The 21,170-nt window shown below is 45.3% G+C and overlaps 1 protein-coding gene and 1 non-coding gene across 4 annotated transcripts in view; one reads left to right on the plus strand and one right to left on the minus strand.

Moving 5' to 3' along the window:
* ror2 (receptor tyrosine kinase-like orphan receptor 2) overlaps nucleotides 1–21,170 on the minus strand; it is a 341,044-nt gene that overhangs the window by 96,561 nt on the left and 223,313 nt on the right. For 2 of the 3 annotated variants that reach the window (XM_041186821.1, XM_041186820.1), the window contains exon 2: nucleotides 5,152–5,229. The exons of the other annotated variant lie outside the window; for it this stretch is intronic. In XM_041186821.1, the coding sequence (XP_041042755.1) occupies nucleotides 5,152–5,229 (78 nt within the window). The remainder of the gene's footprint in view (nucleotides 1–5,151; nucleotides 5,230–21,170) is intronic. 3 annotated transcript variants of the gene reach the window in all.
* LOC121277560 lies at nucleotides 16,893–17,083 on the plus strand. Its single transcript, XR_005942922.1, has one exon. It is a non-coding gene; the product is annotated as a U2 spliceosomal RNA (small nuclear RNA).

Here is a 21,170-nt window from a genome sequence, read left to right on the forward strand (position 1 = left end):
TCTATCCACATAACTGTGATTTCTCATCAATATTCTAGTAAATCTCTTCTATATCCTCTCCAGATTCCTCATGTCCTTCCTAAATTATGGTGCCCAGAATTAGACAGAATATTTGGTGATTATTCGATATCCACACCCTCTAGTTTTGCTCTTCCCCACCAGTGAAGCATTATCCACTCTTCCAAAACTTTTCAGAATTTTAAAGACATCTATTAGGTCTCCACTCAGCCTTCTCTTTTCAAGAGAGAAGAAAAATAGCCTGTTTAACCTTTCCTGCTAGTCATAACCTCACAGGTCTGGTATTATCCTTGTAACTCTTATGCACTCTTGCCAATTCCCCTATCTCCACTTTATAATATGTCAACCAGAATTGCACGAATTATTATAGGGGCAGAATTTTCCCACATTTGCATTAAGTGTGGTAGCGGGCAGGTAAAATTATGTTTTACCCTCCTGCCGTGATGGCAGGTTTTCACACCATATCGTCTCAAACCCACTGCATTATATTATGCATTCCCAGGAAACACGCCATTTCCATAGTGGGCGGGCTCTCATTCACCCTCCCGCCATCACCCCGCCAATGCATTACACCAGCCGCCATGTTTAAAAGGCAGCCACCAGCTCACCACCGCTGCCTGGGAGACATGGCCAGCAAAGGAAAAAAGACCGCAGCCCCCTGGTTAAATGACAGATCCCTCAAGCAACTGCTGGATGCTGTGGAGGCCTGCTGGGATGTCCTGTACGCCCTCTCTGGCCACAGAATGGGCGGCAATGTGACCAATTTGACTTGGGAGGCGGTAGTCAGCGCCAACACCATTCAGAAAAGGACAGTCACCCAGTGCCACAAGGAGGTGAATGATCTCCTTTGTTCCGCCAGGTGTAGGTCACTCTTTTTATCACTCTCAACTCACATTCACAAACCCAGAACAAATCTACAGGGCCCTCATTCACTGCCAGTTCAAGGGACATCATTCACTCTCTCTCACATGCCTTCATTGTCCTCAGTTCGTCCATGGGACCACTCACCACCCGCATAGGCCAGGCATACCTAGCATCCTGCTTACACTTTCTCCATCTCTATCTATGCAGGACAAGCTGGCACACAACAAAAGAGAGAGAGGTCACAGACAAGTGGCAGAATGCCTTAAATCAAGGTCCTTACAGACTTTGAAAACAGCCATCCAGCTGGCCGGCCATGATCTGGACCTGTCCTGTGCTAGTGGTGAGATCGGCACTGCTTTACCAAGGGAGGATTCAACAGTGCAACGTCCTTCAGACAACCGTGCTGTGAGTGGTGTGTCCTCTTTCACAGGCCACTGCCATGCACTAATTATCTCTCCATGCTTTCGCAGGCACATCTGCCAAACAGCTGACAGAGTCCATGACCCAGGGCCTGCAATCAAGCTTCGGAGAAACCTCCAAAAGGGAATCTGAAGGCACCCTCCTCGAAGTTCCATTACAGCGCTCATCCACACACTCCACCAGTGCAGAGACACACACCTCGGTGGGACCCAGCTCTAGAATAGGCATGGGATCACATACTGGTGAGCACAGTGCACAACCTGATCCACAGCAGGTGGTGGCAGGGACTTCCCAGGTCCCTGGCATTCGGAGGGCTGCTGGACACCAGAAACCTATTGAGTCCGAGTCAGAGGACAAGCCTCTGAACTCGGTCATGTCACAGTTGCTGGAGCTGCAAAGGCAAGCTAGGGAACATCAGGAAGGGATGTCCGCCGCATTCCTCAGATTGCAAGGCATGATGGAAGGTTGATCCGTGTTCAGGCTGAGGTGATGGTGCTGGCATTGCAATGCACCAAGGTCAACACTGGCAGGATGGCAGCCGCCATGGATGTCGCTCCTGCACTGCTGCGTGGTCCAGTCAAGTGGTTGCACCCCCACAGTCTGTGCTTTGGCGGTGAGGGGTAAGGTCCGGAGGGCTTGGTGGCACATTGTTGCCTCTGCATTGCTTGCATGATAGGCAGGCTAGGAGCCCAACCCCAATCATATCACTGTGGCTGTGACTGAACTGTATCAATGGCAGAAGGATGGTCAGTTTATACAGGTGCCCCTACTGTTTGGTCCCTCATCTACCCTGTCCGCCACCTCAATTATTTGTGGGCAGGATCCAACGCCAGGGCAGCAGTTGCCCCCTGGATACCACCCCACCCTGAAAACCTCCATGGCAGAGCTACACTTCATCCTGGCCCCCGGTGCCCCGAAGCCTGCAAAGCAACAGACGACCCTGGCAAACTGTGGAAACCGATGCTGTTCACTCACCTCAGTCCCCCAAAGTGAAGGCCGCCATTTGCACATCACCTGTGTGCTGTTGTGAAGCACGTTGATATGCTTTCCCGCCGAGGTGGATGGACAATCCAGTGGGGGTCCAATAGCCTGGTGGGATGGCCTTTTAATGATATGCCGATGTATTTATGAGCTCCCCGCCGACCATTAGCGGGAAACATGGCCCGCCATTGGCAGGCTGAGCGGACAAACACGACCTGCCTTCCAGTTGTCGCTAACCAGAATGCGCCATATTGTTCGTGCTCGCCACCTATCATGCCCCCTGTCAGCAGGCATGGAAAATTCCACCCTAGGTGTGGCTTACCTAAGGTTCAATACAAGTTTGACCTAGCTTCTATACTTTTTAAAATTATACATTGGAAATAAATCTTTTGTTTTTTTTTAAAAATGGTGTTAGTAGTGGTGCCACAGGTTATTTATTTGTACTCCCAGAATCCTTTGTTCCTCTACCTCATCTGGAATGACATATTCTAAATAATATGTGACTTCCTTATTTCCCTTGCTGAAATATAATACTCCACATTTATCTATGTTGAACTTCATTTGTCAGTTATCTGACCATTCTGCAAGTTTATTAACATCTTTTAACGTGTTCCAATTTTCCTCAGTATTGACTATGTCATCCAACTTGGTGTTATCTACAAATTTCAAATTTATGTTTTTGATTCCAAAGTCTAAACCATAAATATAAATTGTGAGCAATGGTATCCTTATGGGACAATACTTCCCTGTTGCCATTCTGAATATCTACCCTTTACCTACTCTGATTTCTATCTTACAGCCAGCTAGCTATCCATTCTGCTATTTGTCCCCTGAACTCCACTTACTCTGCCCTTATTCACTAGATATTATGCGGTATCAAAGGCTTTGGAAATCTAGATGAATTATATCGGGGGTTGGAGGGGTCAGGGAGATAAAAGAGGGGGAGGTCAGGGTGGCAGAAGAGGAGGAAGCGGAAAGTGGGCAAAAGGAGAAGGCAAGAAGGAATGGAAAGGAGCTGGTAGCGAGAAGGTGGTAGGGAGAGGAAGAGGGGGTGATAGAATGAGGAGGAGAAAGTGGGGTTTTGGAAGGAGGGGGAGGTGAATGGAAAGGAGGAGGAGGAAGTGGGGGAAAGGGGGAAATGAGATTGGGGTGAAATGAGATGATAGGGGAGAAGAGGAGATGATATGGGAAGGAGGGAAAAGGAGAAGATGGAGGAAAAAAAGAAGAGGGACATCAACTCATATTGTTTATTCCAACATTTAGCTGTGTCAGCATGGCTCAGTTGGTAGCACACTTGCCTCTGAATCACAAAGTTCCAGGTTCAAGTCTCATTCCAGAGCTTGAGCTCAAAATAAATTCAAGGCCGACACTCCAATGCAGTACTTAGGGATTGCTGCACTGTCAGAGATGCTGTGTTTCAGATGCAATGGTGCTGTATTTCAGATGAAACATTAAACCGAGGCCTGATCGGGTGGATTTAAAATTCTCATGGCACATTTTTGAAGATGAGCAGAGGAGTTATCCTGTGTCCTGGCCAATGTATATCCCTCAAACAACATCACAAAATACAGATTGGTATTTTCTGATTATTACATTACTGTTTGTAGGATTTTGCTGAGTTCCAATTAGCTGCCATGTTTCTTACATTACAACAGTGACTACACTTCAAAAAGCACTTCATTGTCTGTAATGTGCTTTCAGATGTCTGGTGGCCATGAAAAGAGCTTTATAAACGCAAGTCTTTTTTTCTATTCCATTATCAGTACGCTTGAGTGTGAAGAGCAGAAAACTGGTGAAGTGAGGGTAAAGAATGGGCAATAATTGGACCAGGGCAAACATAATTCGATACATTTTTAATTCAGTACACATTTTAAAGTCATACGTCCTGTCCTTATTTTAATATTTCCACTATGAGTTGCTGTGTCTTTATTTATAACTGGGGTTTGGGAAACTTCAGCCATATTGTAAAAACCTGAATTAATGCACTGTCTTGAGTGACAAGAGAGAATGTTTTGTTTAACATAAAGTCATGTGGAGGGCCAGAACTTTTAGTGGGACATGAGAGAAAAGATAGAAGAAGGCTGAAAGTGCTTAACAACTTGAAGGACCTGTGACAACCATCCAACTAGGGGCCAATGGAAAGGGTGGATATTTGGCAGTTTTGCCCAAGAGGATGATTGGAAGAGCACTTAAGAACCGGGTGTCAATTGAGGAAATGGGTCAGCTGTGGTGATCCAGAGGCCAACCAACAGAGGCTGACAGTATGAAGAATTGGGCAGCAATGGTGGCCAGAGACAGGAGAGAGAGAGTAACAGGACAGGCCAGAATCGGAGCCTTGTCAACACACTAAGACACCAGGGGGTTATACAAAATCCTACAGGAAATAAATAATTAAGGTGCATATTTTTAAAACCAAAAAAAGTTGTGACCAAATTGTGTACTTGTTTCTGACTGCATAACAAGTTTGCAAATGAATTTTGCAAATCAAATACAGTCATATGAAATCATAATAAAAAGCTGACACAAAAGGAAGTCAAAGATAGGACTGCATTTCAAAACCAAATTAATTGTAAAGCGTTTCAGGATGTCCTGTGGACATGAAATACGCTAACTAATTGCAAGCTGTGGTTTTCTTTGACCTTTTAAACAAAAGACTATGGGGCTTATGCAATGTGAATTGCTTATATTTATTGGAAAAATGATTGTACAACCAGCCAGTAGTTTTGTGCAAAACCTGCAAGGCTATACTGAATTTCCAAGTTTCCTGCTCTCAATTTGGGAATGTACTGCATGGAGAACCTGAACTTCTACCTCCCCACGGCAGAATTCTAATTTACTAACTTTGCAACAAGAAAAAACAGCACTAACCTTTAGCTGTTGGCAAAGGACTGTGCTGGTCTCCTCCAGGTCCAATGGAGCCAAGTGGATCAGACTGATGAGCTTCATCTAGAAGTAAAATTATTGATCATAAAATATCTACCATTATTCTACTATAAAGATCAAAGTCTAGTGGTTCTCCCAATGGTTCAGCACACACACTGAATATCGCCAACAGGGATGTCACATTCAATTGGGATCACAATCTAGTCATCCTTGTTGGAATGAAATCACATGTGGATGGTGGGTGAGAATATGATCAGGCTTGCATGTGATGCCCACCGCATCCCCCATCCCCCACCCCGTTGTCGATATTCACTGTCAAGGTTCATACTTGAATAAAAGCAATTTGGAATGAGGTACAGTAAAATCATAATGCACCATGGGGGAGTGAATTCATCAGGCCTGCTATCATTAAAATGTACAAGCACACAAGAAATAACACAATGATGATGTATTTCTTTTTTCTATGATAGTGATATAAAAAAATTACTTGAATACACAATATAAAAATTACAGGCAAGTCAGAAAAACATGCTTTTGAATTTGCAATCACACAATAATATACTAGCATATAATTTTTACATTTAGCTTCAAAGGTTGGCAATAATTATGGCAGTCCACCCATTGGTATCTGCACAGTGGAAAAGATGCCAACAGCTGAACTTCTTCAAAATTAATTTCATCTTAGAGGAGTATGAAAAATATTATAATAGTATTTGTTTCCTCATGCAAAATGCCTTCTCTCCAAATGTTTTACATCTCCTCTGAGCTTTTCAACCACAGCTGTAGTTTATCAGTAATACTGAAATGTTTATGAACATAACTACAAACTGCAGGGTTCCTACTGCATGAAATTTATTATACAAGGCATATGATTTATGAATAGCAACCATTCCTTACTTCAAATTATTCTCTACTATACATATATTTGTGATTTTGATGCAAATTCAATGTAGTTTCCTTATTTTAATTAAAAGTATAAATAAATTTTAAAATCTTCACTTTCAGCTCTATTTCTATGCCTGTCTGTCTAGTCATAGAGAGATCTGAGACTGAGGCCATCAACCACTGTAATCGTTCATTAAGTCTCCATTCCACTCTATTTCAATTTATTAACACGAAGACAATTGTTGGGCTACTTTTCCACAAGTGCCAGTCATCCTCTGGTACCTCGCCAACATGGTCATTCTTCAGACAACAACCTTCACAGTGGGTGCTGACAGGTTATTTGGTGACAGAGAGCACTACAGAAAACCTGCAACTCTGTGTCTTTGTCGCTTCCTTTGATTCGACAAATATCACTGTGCTGTCCAACGTTTAACTCCAGGTTTAAAAACTTCCTTCAATTCAACTTCAGCAGAATTTAATCCTATTCTGCTTTGACCAGAAATGCTCTGCCAATTCCGTCTCCATCCAAGACTGTATAATTCTTTTGTTCACAAACTCACTATACTTTTCAATGCCGAGCTAAGCTTAACAAAACTAAATTCAATCATGTCCAGACTAACTTCTTCCACCTCTGGATCATCCATCTTTGCCTTTCTTTCTCCTGCTCCAGGTGCCCCCTTCAGCTCTATTCCACAAACACTGACTAAACCAAAACTCTGCAACTTATCCCTCTTTTCAACATACTTTTTGTCCTGGCCTCACTAGCTTTCAAAGTGCTGATCCTCATGTCTAAACTACCTCCTGCAATCTTTTCTAGCACTGTGTCCTAACTTGCACTTTCTGCTTTTTTGACTCAACAGCAACAGCTTATATTTATATAGCGCCTTTAACATAATGAAATGACCCAATCCGCTTCACAGGAGCATTATAAAACAAAATATGCCACTGAGCCACGGTCAGATGATCAAAAACTTGATTAAATAAGTAGGTTTTAAGGAGTATCTTAAATAAGGAAAGTGAGGTAGATAGGTGGAAAGGTGCAGGGAACTTAGTTTCAGCCCACGGTTCTTCATATCCTTTAATATTTCTTATATGAAGCAATTATTTAACTTACTTAAAAATAAAGTATGGACTTTACTACAATGATGATCAGTAGCAATGAATTCCACACTGTAACCATCACTGTCTATAGGAATAGTTTTGGCATCCCCCTACATCTTTTTGTAGCCTTTTTAATAATGTGCCCCCTTGTTATAATCATGTCAGATACAGGAACAGGTGTAGGCCATGAGGCCACTCGAGCCTGTCGCACATTTAAGTGCAGCATGGTTGATCTCCATCTTGGCTCCATTTACTCACATTTGATACATTTCCCATGCCATCCTTACCTCACAAAAATTTATTGATCTCACATGAAAATTTCAAATGATCCTGCATCCCATAGCCTTTTATGAAAGCGAGTTCCAAATTCTCACTAGTCTTTGGGCTGAATTTTCCCCAGAATTGCACTGAGTGTGGTAGCGGGCGGGTAAAATAGAATCCTAACCGCCGATGAAAATGGCAGGTTTTCATGCCGTATCTTCCTGAGCCCACCGCATTATATATTCACTCCAGTGAAACTTGCCGTTTCCATGGTGGCCGGGTGCTCATTCGCTCGCTCACCATCACCATGCTGTTGCATCACGCTGGCCGCCATCTTTAAAAGGCAGCCGCCAGCAAAGCTCATTACTGCTGCCTGGAAGACATGGCCTGCAAAGACAAAAAGGCTGCAGCCCACCACTTCAACGATGGGTCCCTTGAGCGACTGCTGAATGCTGTGGAGGCCGCTGGGATGAACTCTACCCCCACTCTGGCTGCAGGATGGGTAGCAATGTCACCAACCCAGCTTGGGAGGCGGTGGCAATGGTGGTCAATGCCAACGTCCTTCAGAAGAGGACAGCCATCCAGTGCCACAAATGGATGAATGATCTCCTCCGTTCTGCCAGGTTAATTCACTTTTTCATCACTCTCAACTCTCGCACTCACAAACCCATCACACACCCACAGGACCCTCACTCACTGCCAATTCAAGGGTCATCACCATTCACTCTTTCACACACACACCATCAGTGTCCTCATCCCATCCATGGGACCACTCGCCATCCACAAAGCCCAGGAATACTTATTATCTGGCCAGGCAGGCATCCTGATACACTCTGCCCATCTCTTTCCATGCAGGACAAACTGGCTCACAACAGGAGGGAAAGGTCTCAGAGAGGTGAAGGGGTGCCAGAATTCAAAGTTCTGACAGAATTTGAAAACAGAGCCATCCAGCTGCCGGCGATGTCCTGGACCGGTCCTGTGCTGACGGTGAGGTCGGCGCTGCTCTACCAAGTGAGGATCCAGCAGTGCAACATCCATCAGACAACCATGCTGAGAGTGATGTGTCCTTTTTCACAGGCCACCGCCATGCACTAATTATCTACACTTGCTTTCGCAGGCACATCTGCCAAAAAGCTGACGGAGTCCACAACCCAGGGCCTCCAAGCAATCTCTGAAGAAACCTCTGAAGAGGAATCTGAAGTCACCCTCCCTGAAGTCCCGTCACAGCACTCACCCACATCCTCCACCAGTGCAGAGACACACACCTCGGTGGGACCTAGCTTTAGAGTAGCCTCGGGATCACAATCTGGTGAGCACATCACACTTCCTGATCCACAGCAGGTGGAATCAGGACTTCCCAGGTCCCTGACACTCGGAGGACTGCTGGAGGCCAGAATGTTGCTGAGTTCGATTCAGATGACGAGCCTCTGGACTCGGTCATGTCTCAGTTGCTGCAGCTGCAAAGGCAAGCTCGGGAACATGAGGAAGGGATGTCGGCTGTACTCCTCAAATTGCAAGGCACGATGGAGGAGTCTGTCCGTCTTCAGGGTGAGGTGGTGGCACCTGCAAGACGTAGTGGCAGGGTTAGGACAGTTAAGGAGAATTAGTGGACAAGGGTGTTAATCACTTGTACATAATGTTCACTATTATCAATAAACGCCCAAGAATGTCTCCCTGCCTATGGCTCCTTGTTCTGATGAGCAGTGTTCTTGTCACTCAGATGTGAAACCTTTCTGCACAAGATAAAAGGCAGGTGTCTCAGTCCAGGGCCTCTTCACTGTTCTCTGTGCTGCCTTCAGGCCACAGTGATGATCCAGCTTCACACTCCCTGGAAACATTACTGATGCCTGCACCTCAGCAGTGCTGGTCATTGCTGCCAGAATGTAATGGGCAGGTACCACAGAGTTCTCTCACTGTGTGTGTGCTCTCATCACCTTTATGATGGGGCTGGCCCCCATCACACGAGCATCTGCAACCAGTGATGCTGTGCACCAGCTCCTCAAGGGCTGAGGTGCTGAAGGCGGACTCAGCATCAGATGTGTCTAAAGTTTCATGGCTGTGACTCTGAGATCGCCCTGATCATGGAGCACAAGCTATTGACCAGACAGGAGTCAGACATTCTCAAAGGCTGTGTGAAGATTTATGCAGTGCCCTCACTGCATGTTGTCATCATCTTCCTGTAACTGAGCGACTTTTAGGACCTCCACTGTATCTCCATGACAGAAGCATTCTCACAGAGGGTATTGTCACCGAGATAGGCTAGACTGGAATCAATAGTTCAAAACTGTGGTGTGAGGATCCACAGGGAGACCTCACGGCATGTCATCATCATCCTCGACAAACCTGGCAGCTATGAGGGCCTCTCGAGCATGCCTGCCTCGTCTAGCCAGCGTGAGAGCCTCATCCCCGTCGTCACCATCACCACGGAGTAACCCCTCACCCTCATCCCTGTCAGCGTCCTCCTCATCAGAGGAGACCTCCAGCTCCTCCATCTCTTCACAACGTTTCAGCGTCAGGTTGTAAAGGGCACAGCAGGTGACGACAATATATGACACCCTCTGCGGACTGTATTGCACAGCTCCACCAGACTGGTCCAGGCACTAGAACCGCATCTTGAGCAGCCCAATGGTCTACTCCACCAAGTTGTGAATGCTGCATGAACCTCATTATAGCATCGCTCTGCTGCAGTCTGAGGCCACCGCACGGGTGTCATCAGCCACAGCCTCTGATGGTAGCCCTTGTCCCCAAGGAGCCAACCCTGCAGCTTCTGTGGACCCTGGAAGACTGCACGGATCTGTGAGTGATTCAGGATGTAGGCACCGTGTACACTCCCCGGAAACTGTGCACATGCCTGCAGGATGTGTTTTTGGTGGTCACATACCAGCTGCATGTTCAGTGGGTGGAAGCCCTTGTAGTTGATGAAGTCCACTGAGTGTAGCGATGGAAACTTGAGTGCCACATGAGTGCAGTCAATCGTGCACTACACCTGTGGGAATCCCAAGATCAGGGCAAATCCAATGGCCCTTGCTGAACTGGTCCTGGGCGAAATGCACAAAGTTGTGTGCCATGGAGAAGATGGCATCCATGACCTCATGAATGCATTTGGAAAATCCCACAGAGGTCACCTGTGGAGCCCTCAAAAGGAGCCACTGATGTAGAAATTGAGCACCGTGGTCACTTTCAAAGCCACTGGCAGTGGATGCCCTCCATGTCTCCTTGGCACCAAGTTCTGCAGTAAGTAGCAGATGTCAGCCACCTAGTTCCTAGACATGCGCAGTTGTCGGCGACAATGTTTCTCAGTCATCTGCAGGAATGGCAGGCGGCCTCTATAGACCCTGGGTGTCACTAGGCGCCAACCAGCCACGGCTCGCTGTCAATCCTGGGCAGCATGAGCGGGAGCCCCTGCTGCTCCTTCTTCATGAGGTTGCTGCTCCTGCCTTTGCGCAGCCAGGAGCCTCAGTCGCTCTCTCCTCCGTCTTCTACGGTCTCTGTAGGCCATCAGGCATACAGGTAGGTCACCAGGATCCATGATACTGATGTGGTCCTCCTGCAGCGTGAAAGAGAGAGACGTGGTTATCATGGGTGTACTTAGCACCTTTCCTGGCCCTATGTGACCACCCCTTAACACTTCCTGGAGAGTGCTGGTCACCCCTTGGATGGCCAGAGATGAGTGTCAACCTGCGACATGGAGGACACTGGTCCAAACTAGGAAGCTGAGATTGCAAGGGGCTGTGAGCACCTCCAACAATGACTGCTACATGGCCAGCGTTAGTGAGAAGATTGTACAATGTGTGCAGTCCAACTGGTCCGTGGTCCAAAAGAGTGGTGGAGGACTTGAAGTTTGTACCAGAGGGGTGGGAGGGGGTTGGTGGGTGGGGGCAGGGGTGTGTAAGATCTGGAGCGCTCGGTGGCCCTTTGGTGCCTCCGCATTGCTTGCATGGGTGGACAGGCTAGGAAACTGACCTCAATCATATCACTGTGGCTGCGCCTGATCTGTCTTAGTTGCAGAGGCATGGTCAGTTTATACAGGTGTCCCTACAGCGCGGACACTTCCCTCACTTACCCTCACCCCCCACCTCGATTGCCTGTGTGCGAGTTGCAGCGCCAGAGCAGCACCTGACCCCGCCCCCCCGCCTCTGTCCCTCAGCTGCTCACCACCTCAGTTCCCCCAAAGTGAAGGCCACCAAGTGCACGTCGCCTGTGTACTGTTGTGAAACACGTCGGTGCTCTCTTCCCCGACGTGGACGGATGATATGGTGGGGTTCCAAGAGCTGGTGGGATGGCCTTTTAATTATATGCTAATATATTACAATTAACTCCCCACTGGCTGATGGCGGGAAATATGGCCCACCGTTGGCGGGCTGAGCGGAAAATTGCGACCTGCCTTCCCGCTGGGTCCCGCCATATTTTCCGCGCACCCCACCTATCATGCTCACTACCAGCAGGCTCGGAAAATCCACGCTTTATACGAAAAGGTGCTTCCTGATTTCACTTCAGTGAATGAAATCTACTATAATTTAGCCCTCCATTGTCTTGAAGACTTCTACCAGGTTACCCCTTAACCTTTTTAGCCACAGCATTTAAATAAGTAAATTATATTTCATGTATAAAATATATATAGTATACACATATATAATATATATAATGTATAATATATATATATATATATATATATATATATATATATATACACACACACACACACATACACAACAGGAACTGAAGTGGCATTTTAAACAAATTAATTAATACCTCTCTCCTCCTTTAAAAGACTCTCAAGACAATTTTTTGGCTGTGCCTTCAATCACTTGCCCCAACTTATCACCACCTGCTACTCCACCTGGAAAGTGCCTTGGGATGTCTTAGGACACGAAAGGCACCCTATAAAGGTAAGCTGTAGCTGCTATCTACACAGGCACACTTCCAGCAGGTGTTGTTGGATCGTGATCAGGACCAGTGATTCAAGCTAATTCCCCGCTCCTTGTTTGAGTTAATTGTAGGCAAATTGCAGCGCCCGAACCAACATCTTTATTTGACAAGCCAAATCACTAGGAACAAGGGATTCAGAACATGGGACCTTTCTACATGGTGCAAGTTACTCACCATCTCAGCCACTATAATTGAGTCATTGGAGAGTTTCTACATCACCATCATTATTTGGCACCATTAATACCTAAAGAAAGTTCTCAGCAATTTCACAGGCAGACTTATAGAAAATGGATATTGATCCAGGAAAGAATAGGTTAGGACTACCTGTGAGTGAGCTTCAGCAGGAATGGAGGTAATTACCTTCCAACTAGCCAATATGATGGTCACCATCCAGAACTCCTTGAACTGTTTTTTTTAACCAAATTGCTGCCTACATAGTCAGTCCTATCACTCCAACCCTTCCCCAGCAAAAGTCATAGCACATTCAAACTGTGCTGTTTAGTGCTCGATTCTGGATCCCAAGGAATTGAAAGTATTCCAACAACACTGGTATTTTTGAAGGTTTGCAATTAGTTTCTGCTCCTTGTTACCAATGTTTTTAGCCTCTTCAGCTAATGAGCCTTTGAGTGAAACAAAAATGTTTTTGTGCTTCATTACAAAGTCAGTTGAGTCTTACCTGAAAATGGGGAGCAAAAGCAAATGCCAAACTGTTTTTGATTTAAGAATAATATAACACTGACCACAAAGTGAAGCTTTATTTGTCAGTGGCTGCTAAATTACTCCAGTGAAAATATACTGTTTAACAAAAATAAAGACAGTTATATTCATGTGGAATGCATGATGGGGATCATTGGCTCCCCAGGAAATAAGTGGATCCAAAAATCCAGCCAAGCTGACTAGCCAGGCATCAGTCTATAAACATACCAGTTTAAAAATACAAGCCTAGCTCATTGGGTTATTTTTCATAACTCCCTGCTTCCAGATCTGTACATAATCTGTAGCAATTCTTAACTCTAATATACCTTTGATGTTAAGCTGAACCGCACTAAAATATAACACACTCGTGCTACATTTATACAATCACTTTTATGTGCAGATAAGTTTGGATGCACACCAACAGTGGTAGAATAACTCAAAAGACAATGACATGTAATAAAACTTAGAGAAGCTGTGACACCCCCTCTCAGAGGCCTTCACAAACCAGTTTGAGTTTCTAAAGAATGCAGTAGAAAGGCAGCCTAGCAGAAAGTTTAAATTTGGTGTATTAATACTGTTGTGCTTATTCTCTGTCTTGTTTTCAGTCCATTCCAGGCTGTTATCCATTGTACCTCATGGGAGTTTATATCCCACTTCCAGATTTTTCCTCTCTTGAAGATATACGTTGGGCCACAATCCCATAGGCACTAGCTTTCCTCTAGGATTTCTTGTCCATGTAAGCCTTGCACCATGGCGAGGCTGGGTCAGCTGGCTATTTTCATAACTAAGCCCCATGTGCATTTTCCAGCTTCAATGAATGGAAAATAGAGTGGGAATGCTGGCTGATTTCCATCCTATCAACACCCTCTCCCTGCACACCCCCCGAGCCCCTTACAGCTTGGGCATCAAGATCAAGATTTTGCACCCCTCCAACTACTAACTAAAACCATATTAACGAATGGAAAATAGAAATAAAACATGGCTGAGAGGCAAGGCACGGTAGGAAGCAGAAGAGGAAGTGGGAGTTGTGAAAGGCATTTAAATTAAAAAGGCTTCCTAATTTAGTACATAAATGTTTGGGGAATTACACCTCAAACTAGTAAAGACACTAGTTAGCCAACTTAAGACTGATTCCTTGGGTCGAATTTTCACTCCTGAAAATTCCCGACTCCCTAAACCTGAATTGGGAGAAACTTCCCCGAAGGTTTGGATTTTTGCTCCACATGGCTAACTGGAATGGGGCCTCTGGACACAGTGTGGAGACAACCACATGGGCTGCTGTGTGCTGAGGCAGGCTGTTTAAAAGACCCACCTCAATGGCTATAATAAAACCAGTAAGCCCTCTAGCCCTCACCCCTCTCACACTCCCCATGCATTATCCATGTCAACTCATGCCACCACATGCCCCTCTACTTATCCCATGGCTCCTTATACTCTCCATGTTAATGTCATATCCCTCATACTCTCCATGCCAACTTAGCACCGATTCATATCAACCTATACCTCCATTCATCATCCACTGCCCTTACACCCTCCATGCCAACTCACCCCATCCACCATAGGCAGACCTCAGGGCCATGCTGAGGTGAAATAAAATATAGTTCCAAGTATCTATTACAGACTTCGTTAAAAAAAAACTCATTGATAACAGCCTATTCAATAAATTTAAATTGCTTCAAATACTTAATCATTATAAAAATAAATATTTGTATTCGTAGCTCTACATCGAAGACAGATTTCTCTTTATATCCACTTGGATCTGTCAATCAAACTAGGAACTTACAGGTGGTGGTCCCCCCCACCCCTGCTAACGGAATGCTACATGGAAGCAGTCAAGCTGTTTTAATCCAGTGATAATAGCCCTCAGGCTTATCAGCAAACATCTATTGAAATTGCACTCACTGATTTTTTTCAACTGAGAGTCACAACAGGCTTTCAAGCTTTAAATGGCAGGGTATTTAAATTGCTTGACAGTTCCACAGACCTTATCCACATTTTATGCACATTCGTGTCGGCTGTTAACGATCCCAAAGGGGTACTTCAACCTCTCCAAAAAAGGTGCCCAACCTCTCCAAAGGTAGGCTTAGACCTTTACCTCAAATCTGTGAAGCCCACAAGTCGTGTTTCAGAAACATGGGTGATGAAAGTTGCTTCTAATTGAAGGCATTTGCACTTTTAAATGTGGCTCTGCCGCCATGAACTGCAGATGTGTGAAATAGTGTCCCGTTCACCTCACTGCCCAGAGAAAATGGTGGGTACCAGGTTCGTGAGTGGGGCTTCTGGAATCAGGGCTGTGGAGCTCTCTTGGCTGAGGCACAAAGCCCTTCCAACTGTACAGGAATTCAGGCCCTAGTCATAACAGGGATATAGTTTTGCTTTACCATGGAAATGGAGTTAATTGGGCTGCCAGCATCCTGGTGCTGTCATGGGATGAGAGTGTCACTGCAAAGGCCATAATTGCCCAATCCTCATGGCCCTTGAGAAGGTGGTGGTGAGCCCCCTTCTTGAATCACTGCAGTTTGTGTAGTGGAAGTGCACTCTCTGTGTTGGTCAGGGAGTTTGTTCCAAGACTTTGAACGAACAACAGTGAAGCAATGGTAATATAGTTGTAAGTCAGGATGGTGAGAGATTTGGAGGGAACTTGGAGGTGGTGCTATTCCCATTTATCTGCTGCCCCTGTCCTTCTAGTTGGAAGTCAGAGCTTTGGAAGGTGCTGTCAAAGGAGGCTTGGTGAGTTGCTGCAGCCCATCTTGTAGATGGTACACACTGCTGCCACTGTGATTCAATGGTCGAGGGAGTGAATGTTTATGGATGGCGTGCCAATCAAGCGGGACTGCTTTGTCCTGGATGGTGTTGAGCTCCTGGAGTGTTGTTGGAACTACACTCATCCAGGCTAGTGCAGAGTATTGCATCACCCTCCTGATTTGAACCTTGTAAATGATGGACAGGTTTTGGGGTCAGGAGGTGAGTGACTTATTATAGAATTCCAGTCTCTGACTGCTCTTGCAGCTACTCTATTTACATGGCTTGTGCAGTTTAGTTTCTGGTCAATTATGGATCCAAAAATGGTAATGTTTTTGAATGTCAGGGAGATGGTTGGGTCAGTTTTTTTGGAGATAGTCATTGCCTGGCACTTCAGTGATAATTTAGCATTCATGCCACACATCAGCCCAAGCATGAATGTTGTCCAGTTCTTGCTGCAGATGGTCACAGACTGCTTCAGTATATGAGGAGTTGAGAGTGGTACTGAACACTGCAATCATTAGCAAACATCCCCACTCTGACCTTAGGATGGAGACACGATCATTGATGAAGCAGCTGAAGATGGTTGGTCCTGAGGAACTCTTGCAGCAATGAGATGATTGGCCTTTAGCAATTACAACCATCTGGTTGCAAGGTATTACTCCAACCGTGGAGAGTTTTTTCTGATTCCCCTCGAGTTCAATTTTGTTAAGGCTCCTTGATGCCACACTGAAATTCGACTGTTTTGTCCAAGTTTGGACAAGGGCTGTATAAGGTCTGGAGCCAAGGGGGCCTGGTAAGTCACCAACTGAGCAATATCGAGCAGGTTACTGGTAAGTGGCACCTGATAGCACTATCAACGGCACCTTCCATCACTTTGCTGATGATTGTGAGTATATTGATGGGGTGGTAATTGGTCAGATGGATTTGTCCTGCTTCTAGTGGACAAGGCATTCCTGGGCAATTTTCCACATTGATGGATAAATGCCAGTGTTGTAGCTATACCAGAATAGCATGGCTAGGGGTATGGCTAGGTCTGAAGCACAAATCTTCAGTATGGTTGTAATGTTGGCAAAACTGTCAATGTTCATTGTCATTCATCTGTGAAACTGACAACTTCTGGCATCTACACATAAGATCAAGTGTAGTATCTGTTCTTATCAGTTTAATATCTGATATGTCCCTTATCTGGGGACCATATATTAAATTGATTTTTGGAGCAGGGAGATGGAATAGAGGCTTGCTCCGTCCACTCCACGCATCGACCTGGTATTACAGTATCTCTGGGAACGGTGCACCAGGCTTGGCTTAAATAGCCAAGTGGTTATGGTACTGGGCTTGTAACCCCAAGATCAAGAGTTCAAATCTCACAATGGCAAACTACGAAACAATGTAACTTAATCTGAAACAGATGGAAATGGGTTTGTACTCAAAAAAGTTACACATATGCAGTTAAATGCGAAGGTCCGGATGTTGCTATCAGTGGTTCCCTGCTCCTATCTTGAGAATGCTGAAGTTACCACAGAAAGCTATCTGTAGAAAGCTCTGAATTGACAGGAATTGACCCAGCATATACCTCACTCGACTATCAATCCTTTTTCAAAGAATAGTGCAGGAGAGCATGCCAGGAGCAGCACCAGACATACCTAAAAACGAAGTGTCAACCTGGAGAAGCTACAACACAGGACTACTTGCATGCTAAATGGAGGAATCAGAATGCGATAGACATAGCTAAGCGATCCCACAACAAATCAAAGTTCTACAGTCCTACCGCACCTAGTCATGAATGGTGGCAGGCAATTAAATAACGGAGAAAAACCTACAAATATCTCCATCCTCAATGATGGGGGAGCCCAGCACGTCAGTACAAAAGACAAGACTGAAGCATTTGCAACAATCTTCAGCCAGAAGTGCCAAGTGGATGATACATCTCGGACTCCTCCTGAGGTCCCCAGCATCACAGATGCCAGTCTTCAGTAAATGCGATTCACCCCACGTTAGTCATGAAATGGCTGAAGGCACTGGATACTGCAAAGGCTGTGGGCTCTGACAACATTCCAGCAGTTGTACTGAAGACTTGTGCTCCAGACCTAGCTGCGCCCTCGCCAACTGTTCCAGTACAGTTACAACACTGGAATTAACCTATATGGAACATTGCCCAAGTATGTCCTGGACACAAAAAGCGGGACAAATGCAATCTGGCCAATTACCCCCTATCAGTCTATTTTCCATCATCAATAAAGTGATGGAAGGTGTTTTCAACAGTGCCATCAAGCAGCATTTACACAGCAATAAACTGCTCGCTGATGCTCAGTTTGGGTTCTGCCAGGGCCACTCAGCTCCTGAACTCATTACAGCCTTGGTCCAAACATAGACAAAAGAGCTGAATGTCAGAGGTGAGATGAGCCCAATGCCCTTGACATCAAGGCAGCATTTGACTGAGTATGGCATCAAGGAGCCTGAGTAAACCTGAAGTGAAGGGAATCAGCTGGAAAACTCTCCACAGGTTGGAGTCATAACAAGCACAAAGGCAGATGGTTGTGGTTGCTGGAGGTCAATCTCTCACTCCCAGGATACTGCTGCAGGAGTTCCTCACGGTAGTGTCAGGCTTGCTCCCCTGCTCGTCTTCAAATAGTGACATGGAATGTTTTATGACTACTTGAAGCAGCAGACAGGTGGCTCAGCTCAATGTCTCATCCGAATGTATTGCTCCCGAAGTATTACATTGGATAATGTGCTGACGTCTCTGGAGTTGGACATAAACCTACAACCTTCTGAATCAGAGTCAAAAGTGTTACCACTGACTGGAGGCTGGCACTTTATTTAATACTGATGTCACGCCCAGTATACGCATGAAGATATTACAAATTTTAAAGCTATATTTTAAGAAGTGAACACTAAAGTCGTTAAGCATGCATGTGACTTTTGGCATTTGAACTGTAGACAGTCAGGTCTGCGGCCACCACCTGATTAAATATGGACCTGAGTGAAGGAACTTCACAGCCACTTGTGAAATTCACACACCTCATTACTTAAGGATGGACCAAAACCTATAGACAATGGGGTTTGCAGACAATTCATCGCCATGTTTCATCAGGGCCAAAAGAGACATCAAAACTCAATGGGTGATAAATGGATTACCATCGAACTTTCATTGTATTTTGATAGCCGCTCATCCACAAACTCTCAAGGTGTGAAAAGCCACAACACAGCATGTTTATTGGTCTAACACACCAACTTATTTGGAGGATGATTCTGTACTTGCAAGAAGTCACATGGGTAAGACACCCATGCTTGTAGCCTGTTCTGAGGGAGAGACACCATCTGAAAGCCATCGAACCACCTGCAAAACAACTATGCAGCCAAGATAATAACAGCTATACCTTGAAAGTGGGGGAACGACTCTCCCCGACCTCTTCCAACTTAGAGTTCACCTAAGAATCAGCCTCCTGGAAATTCAACTACAAGAAGCCTTGTAGCTTATTGAGAAATCGCTGCTTTAAAGGCCTTCACTCCAGCCACGGCATCAACTCATCTAAAAGTTAAGAGGCCTGCCATGAAAGAGAGACTGAAACAATTTTAATGTGCAACTGTATTGTTTTTACCTTTGTTTGTATCTATTTTTTGTGTGTGAGAGACTGTGCGCGAGTTGAGTGAGACATCATGTTTTTAAACCTCCGGGCCAAGTGTGGGTTAAAACTCACCAAAAAGCTTGCTGCTGGAATGATTTAAATTAGGGCAACCATTCTGAGGTTAAGAAAATGCACACACCTCACATACAAAAACTCTGATCATAGATAATAGTAAAACACACAAATTCTGTCTGAGACGCTAAATGTGGCTGAACAGATGGTGTAGGAGGGAGGGTTTCTGATATCTGGATCATTGGGATCTCTTCCGGGGCAGGTGGGACCTGTACAAGAAGGATGGATTGCATCTAAATTGGAGGGGCACCAATATCCTGGCTGCGAGCTTTGCTAGTGTCACTCAGGAGGGTTTAAACTAGTATGGCAGGGGGGTGGCAACCAGAGCAATAGGTCAGCAGGTGAAATAAATGACAGGGAACCAGTGAATATGGCCAGTAGGACTAAGCGGAAGGGCAGGCAGGGAGAAATTACTGAACACAGTGGGACTGGGGGTCTGAAATGCATTTGTTTCAATGTGAGAAGTATAACAGGCAAGGCAGATCAACTTAGAGCTTGGATTAGTACTTGGGGCTATGATGTTATTGCTATTACAGAGACTTGGTTGAAGGATGGACAGGACTGGCAGATAAACATTCCGGGATTTAGATGTTTCAGGCAGGATAGAGAGGGATGTAGAAGAGGTGGGGGAGTTGCATTGCTGGTTAAGGGGAATATCACAGCTGTACGACAGGAGGACACCTCGGTGGGCTCATGCAGCGAGGCAATATGGGTAGAGCTCCGGAATAGAAAGGGTGCAGTCACAATGTTGGGGGTTTACTATAGGCCTCCCAATTGCCAGCGGGAGATTGAGGAACAGTTATGTAAGCAGATTTTGGAAAGATGTAAAAGCAATACATTTGTTGTAATGGGTGATTTTAACTTTCCCTATATTGACTGGGAATCACTTAGTGCTAGGGGTTTGGATGGTGCAGAATTTGTAAGGTGCATTCAGGAGAGCTTCCTGAGACAATATGTAGATAGTCCAACTAGAGAAGGGGCAATACTGGACCTGGTATTAGGGAATGAACCCGGCCAGGTGGTCGAAGTTTCAGTAGGGGAGCATTTTGGGAAAAATGACCATAATTCAGTAAGTTTCAAGGTATTGGTGGATAAGGATAACAGGAGTCCTCGGGTTAAGGTGCTTAATTGGGGGAAGGCTAATTATAACAATATTAGGCAGGAACTGAAGAATCTAGACTGGAGGCGGATGTTTGAGGGCAAATCAACAACTGACATGTGGGGGGGGCTTTCAAACGTCAATTGATAAGAATTCAGGACCAGCATGTTCCTGCTAGGATGAAGGATAAGCATGGCAAGTTTCAGTAACAATGGATAACGAAGGATATTGTGAGATTAGTCAAAAAGAAAAGGAAAGACTGGGAACAGATGAAGCCCATGGAGAATATAAAGAAAGTAGGAAGAAACTTAAGCAAGGAGTCAGGAGGGCTAAAAGGGGTCATGAAAAGTCACCGGCAACCAGGATTAAGGAAAATCCCAAGGCCTTTTATACATATGTAAAAAGCAAGAGGGTAGACAGGGAAAGGGTAGGCCCACTCAGGGACAGAGGTGGGAATGTGTGTGTGGAGCCAGAAGAAATGGGAGAGATACTAAATGAATACTTCTCATCAGTATTCACCAAATAGAAGGACTTAGCGGTCGATTTGTCTAGAGAAGAGTGTGTAGATAGCCTGGATCATGTTGAGA

This window comes from Carcharodon carcharias, chromosome 4, assembly GCF_017639515.1.
Source record: "Carcharodon carcharias isolate sCarCar2 chromosome 4, sCarCar2.pri, whole genome shotgun sequence".
Classification (NCBI taxonomy): Eukaryota; Metazoa; Chordata; class Chondrichthyes; order Lamniformes; family Lamnidae; genus Carcharodon; species Carcharodon carcharias.